Source organism: Chiloscyllium plagiosum, unplaced genomic scaffold (assembly GCF_037043375.1).
Source record: "Chiloscyllium plagiosum isolate Xiang-an unplaced genomic scaffold, Cpla_swu_hap1 HiC_scaffold_42, whole genome shotgun sequence".
Lineage (NCBI taxonomy): Eukaryota > Metazoa > Chordata > Chondrichthyes > Orectolobiformes > Hemiscylliidae > Chiloscyllium > Chiloscyllium plagiosum.
In genome coordinates this window covers 6,179,748-6,190,391 of record NW_028270180.1, presented here as the reverse complement: position 1 = coordinate 6,190,391, position 10,644 = coordinate 6,179,748, and the positions used below count along the sequence as shown (strand labels likewise).

The window sequence follows — 10,644 nt, the reverse complement described above, 5'->3', positions numbered from 1 at the left end:
TAATCTGGACATTTTGCAAGGTGTCACCATCTATTTTCCTACAGTCTATATCTTCCATATCCTTTTCCACAGTAAATACTGATGCAACATATTCATTTAGTATATCCCCCATTTTCTGTGGCTCCACACAAAGGCTGCCTTGCTGATCTTTGAATGGCTCTATACTCTCCCTAGTTACCCTTTTGTCCTTAATATATTTGTAAAAACCCTTTGGTTTCTCCTTAATTCTATTTGCCAAATCTATCTCATGTCCCCGTTTTGCCCTCCTGATGTCCCTCTTAAGTATACTCCTACTTTCTTTATACTCTTCTAAAGATTCACTCGATCTATCCTGTCTGTACCTGACATATGCTTCCTTCTTTTTCTTAACCAAACCCTCAATTTCTTTAGTCATCCAGCATTCCCAATACCTACCAGCGTTCCCTTTAACCCTGACAGGAATATACTTTCTGTGGATTCTTGTTATCTCATTTCTGAATGCTTCCCATTTTCCAACCGTCCCTTTACCTGCGAACATCTGCCTCCAATCAGCTTTTGAAAGTTCTTGCCTAATACCGTCAAAATTGGCCTTTCCCCAATTTAGAACTTCAACTTTTAGATCTGCTCTATCCTTTTCCATCACTATTTTAAAACGAATAGAATTATGTCGCTGGCCCCAAAGTGCTCCCCCACTGACACCTCAGTCACCTGCCCCGCCTTATTTCCCAAGAGGAGGTCTAGTTTTGCAAATTCTCTAGTAGGTACATCCACAAACTGAATCAGAAAATTGTCTTGTACACACTTAAGAAATTCCTCTCCATTTAAATCTCTAACACTATGGCAGTCCCAGTCTATGTTTGGAAAGTTAAAGTCCCATTTCATCTGCACCACATCCCTGTCACCAACCCCTCTTCATTGACGATGCACAACTGTCACACATTTGATTGTTAAAACACTCTCTCACCTAGAACTCCAATCCTTCACTTTCAGCCAGTGTTCTTCTGTCCAACTGAAATTTAGTGTGTCTCCAAACCACGGACACCGTCCCACCAATCTTCCCCATGAGCGCTAACCCACCCCACCCCATCCCCCCCAACCACTCCCAGCCCCCAAACCCTGCCATAACCAACCCCCTATGACTACCCACCACCTGCCCCTAGCCACAAATATTCACCCAACCCCCTCCACAACCACCAACAAACCCCCACACACCCCACCAGTACGACCACCACCCCAAAACAAAACTCCACCCCACCCCCGCTCACTACAACCACCCCACCCTCGCCCTGACCATCCCCCCCATGACCACTTAGCTGGCCCCAGGCAGAAAAAAACCACCCAACTCCCCCCTCCTATCCCCCCACACCACCTCCTTTCTCCAGCACGACCACCAACAGGCCCCCCCCCAGCATGACCACCCCTCCACCACAAAAGTCCATCCCACCCCCAAAAACCACCCCCTCCCTGACCATACACCACTCCCTGCCACAAAAATCCACCTCAGCCCCCCCAACCCCACCCACCCTGACCACACACCACTCCCTGCCACAAAAATCCACCTCACCCAATCTCACCCACTTCAACCACCCCCACCACACACCACTCCCTGCCACAAAAATCCACCCCATTCCCAACCCCGCCATAACCACCCCCACCACAACCACCCAACACTCCCCCGAACCACAAATACCCACCCAACACCCACCTCCACAACCACCCCCATCCCCCAGCACGATCACCAACACCTCCCAATCCCCCCCACCCAACCAGCACGACCACCCTCCCACCACATAAACCCACCCCATCCCAACAACAACCACCTCCCTATGACCACCCCCCACTCCTCCCTCCCAATCTTGTGGGATGTCAGCCCTGTGAGCAGAGACTGCTGTCGAAAATGAGGCAGACTGCGCTGCAGCTCACTCCCTCACCTGCTGGCATCGTTCTGGCAAACACAAACGCCGAAACGCTGCAGCCGAGTTTAAGAGCTTCATGATTGCACGCGTGAATGTCAACGCGATACGTGGTGAAGTGCCGCAAGTTCGAGATCACCGTTCTGTCCTTGTACCACACTTTGTTCTCAAAGAAGGGGTAGTCGGTCTTCCTCTCCGGATTGGAATTATTCCCATGCCGTTCTGGCGGGGCGGTGTTGTTCACACCCAGGGTGGCGTTCGCTATTCCAAACGTGTCTCTGCGTTTCCGGGAAGGTCTGCAGGAAGAACCAGGTTGCAGTCGAGTCAGTCAACTGAGCAGCAAGATGTAAAACCTTGAGGATCCAGTGTCCAACAAGGAGGCCTCGTGACTCAAAATGGTGCCCATGTCTGTGACTCTGACATTTCCACACAATCTAAGCCCCGCCTTTCTACTACCTAGAAGGACAATGACAATAGATGCATGGGAACACAGTCATGTGCAAACTCCCTTCCATGCTACACACCATCCTGACTTGGAAATATATCGCTGTTCCATAACTATTACTGGGTCAACAGTATCCTGCAACTCCTTCCCTGATAGCAATATGGCTGTCCCTACAGCACACAGACTGCAGCAGTCCGAGTAGGCACCTCACCACCATCTTCTCAACTGTACAGGGTAATAGACATTGATATGGACAGTAAAGGCCACATCCTTTCAGAGAATAATCACCCCACCTCCATTACTCTCTCTAAGTCACAGACTGACCCATCCAGCATGATCTAACATCGAAGACAGGAGCAGGAGTAGGCCATTCGAACCCTTGAGCCTGGTCTGCCATTCAATGTGATCCTGGCTGACCATCGAGTTCAATACCCTAATCCTGCTCTTCCCCAATATCCCCTCATCCCTTTAGCCTCAGAACTGTATCTACCTCCTTTTGTAAAACACAATGTTTTGGCTTCAACCACAAGCTCACCTGAAGAAACTTCCCCTCATTTCAAACCTAAAAGATTTACTGTACATCCTTAAGCTATGACTCTGGGCTCTGGACTCCACCCCATTGGGAATATCCTTCCTACATTGACCAGAGGTAGAGCGAGACAGAAAACAGTCAATCAGACCTAATTAACATGAGTCAGCTGTACCCCAGCAGCTCGGCCTCAGGCACTGGGAGGTTCAAGCCCCACAAGGATATCAACTGCAGATTAAGACCGCTGTGCAGTATTGAGGGAGTGCTGCACTGGGTGAGGTTCCAAGCTCCAGAATAGAAGTTAACCATCTGAGGAGGATGCAAACGATCCTGTGGCAGTGTTTTAAAGAATACAGGTTTACACCCTAGCATCCAAGCTTTATCCCTCATTATTTTATCTGACCGTTGTCAAATATCTCACTACGCCCGTACTGACTGCTACATCTCCAATATTGGCTACAAAGCACTTTGAGATGCGCTGAGGTTATGAAGACACAAGTATAAATGCAAAGTCTGAAAATTTTTCAACAGCTGGACAGGGAGCACAGCAGAATATTTAAACTTAGAGAGCGCCCCAGTCAAGACAGGTTCTGTGTTCACTCCAGACCTACAAACACACACTGTCCAATGAATATTCCTGGAGAACTCCAAGGAATTCTGGCCCATTAGCTTCCTCTGTGTAAACCTGCCCCCTCCCCCCCCCCCACCTGGGGCTGAGACTGACTAACTGAGCACAGACTGGACAACAGGCCCATCAGCAGCTCCCACCCCCTTCCAGAAAGGCAGATAAAAGAGAGGTTGGGTCCCTTTGCCACAAACAAAATTAGAAAAGGCAAAATTAAAGATGTCCATCCAATGAGACACACCTCTCCGATGCCTCTGGGGAGCACCAGCTGCCTCCAAATGGGAGAATTGGTCCAAAGAGGAGAAAATAGAAGTTTGGCTTTCCCGAAAGGACCAAAGGCGAAAGTGCATGGGGAGAGGGGGAAGGATGAAGGGGAGGAATGGGGGGGAACAAAGGGGAGGGGTCAGGGAGGACAAGGTGAAGGGCGTGGAGAGGGTGGGTGAGGGAGCGGGAGTGGTGCTGATTTTGGGGGGAAAAGGGGCGGGGGGGTGAAGGGGCGGGGGGGTGAAGGGGCGGGGGGGTGAAGGGGCGGGGGGGTGAAGGGGCGGGGGGGTGAAGGGGCGGGGGGGTGAAGGGGCGGGGGGGTGAAGGGGCGGGGGGGTGAAGGGGCGGGGGGGTGAAGGGGCGGGGGGGTGAAGGGGCGGGGGGGTGAAGGGGCGGGGGGGAGAAGGGGCGGGGGGGAGAAGGGGCGGGGGGCGAAGGGGCGGGGGGCGAAGGGGCGGGGGGCGAAGGGGCGGGGGGCGAAGGGGCGGGGGGGCGAAGGGGCGGGGGGGCGAAGGGGCGGGGGGGCGAAGGGGCGGGGGGCGAAGGGGCGGGGGGGCGAAGGGGCGGGGGGCGAAGGGGCGGGGGGGGCGAAGGGGCGGGGGGGGCGAAGGGGCGGGGGGGCGAAGGGGCGGGGGGGCGAAGGGGCGGGGGGGCGAAGGGGCGGGGGGGCGAAGGGGCGAAGGGGCGAAGGGGCGGGGGGGCGAAGGGGCGGGGGGCGGGGGGGCGGGGGGCGGCGGGGGGAGGAGGAAAGCGGGGGGAAGGAGGAAAGCGGGGGGAAGGAGGAAAGCGGGGGGGAAGGAGGAAAGCGGGGGGGGAAGGAGGAAAGCGGGGGGGAAGGAGGAAAGCGGGGGGAAGGAGGAAAGCGGGGGGAAGGAGGAAAGCGGGGGGAAGGAGGAAAGCGGGGGGAAGGAGGAAAGCGGGGGGAAGGAGGAAAGCGGGGGGAAGGAGGAAAGCGGGGGGAAGGAGGAAAGCGGGGGGGAAGGAGGAAAGCGGGGGGGAAGGAGGAAAGCGGGGGGAGGAGGAAAGCGGGGGGTGGGGGGAATGGGGGGTGGGGGGAGGGGGGAACGGGGGGTGGGGGGAGGGGGGAATGGGGGGTTGGGGGGAGGGGGGAATGGGGGGTTGGGGGAAGGGGGAAGGGGGAATGGTGGGTGGGGGGAGGGGGGAATGGGGGTTGGGGGAAGGGGGAATGGTGGGGGGGAGAATGGGGGAGGGGGGAAATGGGGGAGGGGGGAATGGGGGGAGGGGGGAATGGGGGAAGGGGGGGAAGGGTGAATGGGGGGAAGGGGGAAGGGGGGGAAGGGGTGAATGGGGGGAAGGGGGAATGGGGGGAAGGGGGAATGGGGGGAAGGGGGGGGAAGGGGGAATGCGGGGGAAGGGGGAATGCGGGGGAAGGGGGAATGGGGGGGGGAAGGGGAAATGGGGGGGGGGAAAGGGAAATGGGGGGGGAAGGGGAAATGGGGGGGAAGGGGAAATGCGGGGGGGAGGGGAAATGGGGGGGGAAGGGGAAATGGGGGGGGAAGGGGAAATGGGGGGGGGGGGGAAGGGGAAATGGGGGGGGGGGGGAAGGGGAAATGGGGGGGGGGGAGGGGAAATGGGGGGGAAGGGGAAATGGGGGGGGGAAGGGGAAATGGGGGGGAAGGGGAAATGGGGGGGAGGGGAAATGGGGGGGGGAAAGGGGAAATGGGGGGGAAGGGGAAATGGGGGGGAAGGGGAAATGGGGGGAAGGGGAAATGGGGGGGAAGGGGAAATGGGGGGAAGGGGAAATGGGGGGGAAGGGGAAATGGGGGGGAAGGGGAAATGGGGGGAAGGGGAAATGGGGGAAGGGGAAATGGGGGGTAGAGGGGGCAGGGGGAAGGAAGGCAACAGGGAGGGAAGAGAGTGGTGGGGGTGAAGGGGTGGGAAGAGAGTGGTGGGGGTGAGGGGTGGTGGGGGAAGGGGGGGGAAGGGGGGAAGGGGGGGGAAGGGGGGAAAGGGGGGGAAGGGGGAAAGGGGGTAAGGGGGGAAAAAGGGGGGAAGGGGAGAAGGGGGGAAGGAAGGGGGAGGGAGGGGAAGGGAGGGGGAGGGAGGGGGAGGGAGGGGGAGGGAGGGGGAGGGAGGGGGAGGGAGGGGGAGGGAGGGGGAGGGAGGGGGAGGGAGGGGGAGGGAGGGGGAGGGAGGGGGAGGGAGGGGGAGGGAGGGGGAGGGAGGAGGGGGGAGGGAGGGGGAGGGAGGAGGGGGGAGGGAGGGGGAGGGAGGGGGAGGGAGGGGGAGGGAGGGGGAGGGAGGGAGGGGGAGGGAGGGGGAGGGAGGGGGAGGGAGGGAGGGGGAGGGGGAGGGAGGGAGGGGGAGGGAGGGGGAGGGAGGGAGGGGGAGGGAGGGAGGGGGAGGGAGGGGGAGGGAGGGGGAGGGAGGGAGGGGGAGGGAGGAAAGGGACGAGGGGGGAAGGGGGGGGAAGGGACGAGGGGGGAAGGGGGGGGAAAGGGGAAGGGGGAAGGGGGGCAAGGGTGGGGAAGGTTGAGACGAGGGGGGACGAGGCGACGAGAGTGGAGGGGGGGGGGGGACGAGAGTGGAGGGGGGGGACGAGACTGGAGGGGGGGGGGAACGAGAGTGGAGGGGGGGGGGGAAACGAGAGTGGAGGGGGGGGGGGGCCGAGAGTGGAGTGGGGGGGGGAACGAGAGTGGAGGGGGGGAGACGAGAGTGGAGGGGGGGAGACGAGAGTGGAGGGGGGGAGACGAGAGTGGGGGGGGGGGAGACGAGAGTGGGGGGGGGGCGAGAGTGGAGGAGGCGGGAACGAGAGTGGAGGGGGGGGAACGAGAGTGGAGGGGGGGGAACGAGAGTGGAGGGGGGGGAACGAGAGTGGAGGGGGGGGAACGAGAGTGGAGGGGGGGAGGAACGAGAGTGGAGGGGAGGGAACGAGAGTGGAGGGGGGGGGAACGAGAGTGGAGGGGGGGGAACGAGAGTGGAGGGGGGGGAACGAGAGTGGAGGGGGGGGAACGAGAGTGGAGGGGGGGAGGAACGAGAGTGGAGGGGGGGAACGAGAGTGGAGGGGGGGGAACGAGAGTGGAGGGGGAGGGAACGAGAGTGGAGGGGGGGAACGAGAGTGGAGGGGGGGAACGAGAGTGGAGGGGGGGGAACGAGAGTGGAGGGGGAGGGAACGAGAGTGGAGGGGGGGAACGAGAGTGGAGGGGGGGAACGAGAGTGGAGGGGGGGAACGAGAGTGGAGGGGGGGAACGAGAGTGGAGGGGGGGGAACGAGAGTGGAGGGGAGGGAACGAGAGTGGAGGGGGGGAACGAGAGTGGAGGGGGGGGAACGAGAGTGGAGGGGGAGGGACGAGAGTGGAGGGGGAGGGACGAGAGTGAAGGGGAGGGCGAGGGGGGAGCGAGAGAGTGGAGGGGGAGGGACGAGAGTGGAGGGGCGGAACGAGAGTGGAGGAGGGGGGAACGAGAGTGGAGGGGGGGGGAACGAGAGTGGAGGGGGGGGGACGAGAGTGGAGGGGGGGGGACGAGAGTGGAGGGGGGGGGGACGAGAGTGGAGGGGGGGGGACGAGAGTGGAGGGGAGGGGACGAGAGTGGAGGGGGGGGGACGAGAGTGGAGGGGGGGGGGACGAGAGTGGAGGGGGGGGGACGAGAGTGGAGGGGGGGGGACGAGAGTGGAGGGGGGGGGACGAGAGTGGAGGGGGGGGGACGAGAGTGGAGGGGGGGGGAACGAGAGTGGAGGGGGGGGGAACGAGAGTGGAGGGGGGGGAACGAGAGTGGAGGGGGGGGAACGAGAGTGGAGGGGGGGGGAACGAGAGTGGAGGGGGGGGAACGAGAGTGGAGGGGGGGGAACGAGAGTGGAGGGGGGGGGACGAGAGTGGAGGGGGGGGGACGAGAGTGGAGGGGGGGGGAAACGAGAGTGGAGGGGGGGGAACGAGAGTGGAGGGGGGGGGAACGAGAGTGGAGGGGGGGGAACGAGAGTGGAGGGGGGGGAACGAGAGTGGAGGGGGGGGAACGAGAGTGGAGGGGGGGGAACGAGAGTGGAGGGGGGGGGAACGAGAGTGGAGGGGGGGGGGAACGAGAGTGGAGGGGGGGGAACGAGAGTGGAGGGGGGGGGGACGAGAGTGGAGGGGGGGGGGACGAGAGTGGAGGGGGGGGGACGAGAGTGGAGGGGGGGGACGAGAGTGGAGGGGGGGGGACGAGAGTGGAGGGGGGGGGAACGAGAGTGGAGGTGGGGGGGGCAACGAGAGTGGAGGGGGGGGACGAGAGTGGAGGGGGGGGAAACGAGAGTGGAGGGGGGGGGACGAGAGTGGAGGGGGGGGAGACGAGAGTGGAGTGGGGGGGGGAACGAGAGTGGAGGGTGGGGGACGAGAGTGGAGGGGGGGGGAACGAGAGTGGAGGGGGGGGACGAGAGTGGAGGGGGGGGACGAGAGTGGAGGGGGGGGGGACGAGAGTGGAGGGGGGGGGACGAGAGTGGAGGGGGGGGGAACGAGAGTGGAGGGGGGGGGACGAGAGTGGAGGGGGGGGAACGAGAGTGGAGGGGGGGGAAACGAGAGTGGAGGGGGGGGAACGGAGAGTGGAGGGGGGGGACGAGAGTGGAGGGGGGGGAACGAGAGTGGAGGGGGGGGGAACGAGAGTGGAGGGGGGGGGAACGAGAGTGGAGGGGGGGGGACGAGAGTGGAGGGGGGGGGAACGAGAGTGGAGGGGGGGGGAACGAGAGTGGAGTGGGGGGGGAAACGAGAGTGGGGGGGGAACGAGAGTGGAGGGGGGGGAACGAGAGTGGAGGGGGGGGGAACGAGAGTGGAGGGGGGGGGAACGAGAGTGGAGGGGGGGGACGAGAGTGGAGGGGGGGGGACGAGAGTGGAGGGGGGGGGACGAGAGTGGAGGGGGGGAAACGAGAGTGGAGGAGGGGGGGGGGACGAGAGTGGAGTGGGGGGGGGAAACGAGAGTGGAGGGGGGGACGAGAGTGGAGGGGGGGGGGGACGAGAGTGGAGGGGGGGGGGAACGAGAGTGGAGGGGGGGGGACGAGAGTGGAGGGGGGGAAACGAGAGTGGGGGGGGGGACGAGAGTGGAGGGGGGGACGAGAGTGGAGTGGGGGGGGAACGAGAGTGGAGGGGGGGGGACGAGAGTGGAGGGGGGGGAACGAGAGTGGAGGGGGGGGACGAGAGTGGAGGGGGGGGACGAGAGTGGAGGGGGGGGGGACGAGAGTGGAGGGGGGGGACGAGAGTGGGGAGGGGGGGGGACGAGAGTGGAGGGGTGGGGGACGAGAGTGGAGGGGGGGGGGAACGAGAGTGGAGGGGGGGGGACGAGAGTGGAGGGGGGGGGACGAGAGTGGAGGGGGGGGGAACGAGAGTGGAGGGGGGGGGACGAGAGTGGAGGGGGGGAACGAGAGTGGAGGGGGGGAACGAGAGTGGAGGGGGGGGGACGAGAGTGGAGGGGTGGGGACGAGAGTGGAGGGGGGGGGACGAGAGTGGAGGGGGGGGACGAGAGTGGAGGGGTGGGGGACGAGAGTGGAGGGGGGGGGGACGAGAGTGGAGGGGGGGGGAACGAGAGTGGAGGGGGGGGAACGAGAGTGGAGGGGGGGGGAACGAGAGTGGAGGGGGGGGAACGAGAGTGGAGGGGGGGAACGAGAGTGGAGGGGGGGGAACGAGAGTGGAGGGGGGGGGAACGAGAGTGGAGGGGGGGGAACGAGAGTGGAGGGGGGGGGAACGAGAGTGGAGGGGGGGGAACGAGAGTGGAGGGGGGGGAACGAGAGTGGAGGGGGGGGGAACGAGAGTGGAGGGGGGGGAACGAGAGTGGAGGGGGGGAACGAGAGTGGAGGGGGGGAACGAGAGTGGAGGGGGGGGAACGAGAGTGGAGGGGGGGGAACGAGAGTGGAGGGGGGGAACGAGAGTGGAGGGGGGGAACGAGAGTGGAGGGGGGGGAACGAGAGTGGAGGGGAGGGAACGAGAGTGGAGGGGGGGAACGAGAGTGGAGGGGGGGGAACGAGAGTGGAGGGGGGGGAACGAGAGTGGAGGGGGGGGAACGAGAGTGGAGGGGGAGGGAACGAGAGTGGAGGGGGAGGGAACGAGAGTGGAGGGGGAGGAACGAGAGTGGAGGGGGAGGGACGAGAGTGGAGGGGAGGGACGAGAGTGGAGGGGGGGGGACGAGAGTGGAGGGGGGGGGACGAGAGTGGAGGGGGGGGGGAACGAGAGTGGAGTGGGGGGGAACGAGAGTGGAGGGGGGGGACGAGAGTGGAGGGGGGGGAACGAGAGTGGAGGGGGGGGGACGAGAGTGGAGGGGGGGAGACGAGAGTGGAGGGGGGGGGGAACGAGAGTGGAGGGGGGGGACGAGAGTGGAGGGGGGGGAACGAGAGTGGAGGGGGGGGACGAGAGTGGAGGGGGGGGACGAGAGTGGAGGGGGGGGGGACGAGAGTGGAGGGGGGGGGACGAGAGTGGAGGGGGGGGGACGAGAGTGGAGGGGGGGGACGAGAGTGGAGGGGGGGGAACGAGAGTGGAGGGGGGGGGAACGAGAGTGGAGGGGGGGGAACGAGAGTGGAGGGGGGGGAACGAGAGTGGAGGGGGGGGAACGAGAGTGGAGGGGGGGGAACGAGAGTGGAGGGGGGGGGAACGAGAGTGGAGGGGGGGGGACGAGAGTGGAGGGGGGGGGACGAGAGTGGAGGGGGGGGGACGAGAGTGGAGGGGGGGGGAAACGAGAGTGGAGGGGGGGGAACGAGAGTGGAGGGGGGGGAACGAGAGTGGAGGGGGGGGAAACGAGAGTGGAGGGGGGGGAACGAGAGTGGAGGGGGGGGACGAGAGTGGAGGGAGGGGGGACGAGAGTGGAGGGGGGGAACGAGAGTGGAGGGGGGGAACGAGAGTGGAGGGGGGGGGGGACGAGAGTGGAGGGGGGGGGGGGGGAAACGAGAGTGGAGGGGGGGAACGAGAGTGGAGGGGAGG

General features: G+C 63.9%; 1 protein-coding gene across 1 annotated transcript in view; it reads right to left on the bottom strand.

The window, feature by feature from the left end:
• igf1ra (insulin-like growth factor 1a receptor) overlaps positions 1–10,644 on the bottom strand; it is a 333,589-nt gene that overhangs the window by 43,565 nt on the left and 279,380 nt on the right. The window contains exon 11 of the mRNA XM_043680420.2: positions 1,911–2,188. Coding sequence (XP_043536355.2) covers positions 1,911–2,188 — 278 coding nt within the window. The remainder of the gene's footprint in view (positions 1–1,910; positions 2,189–10,644) is intronic.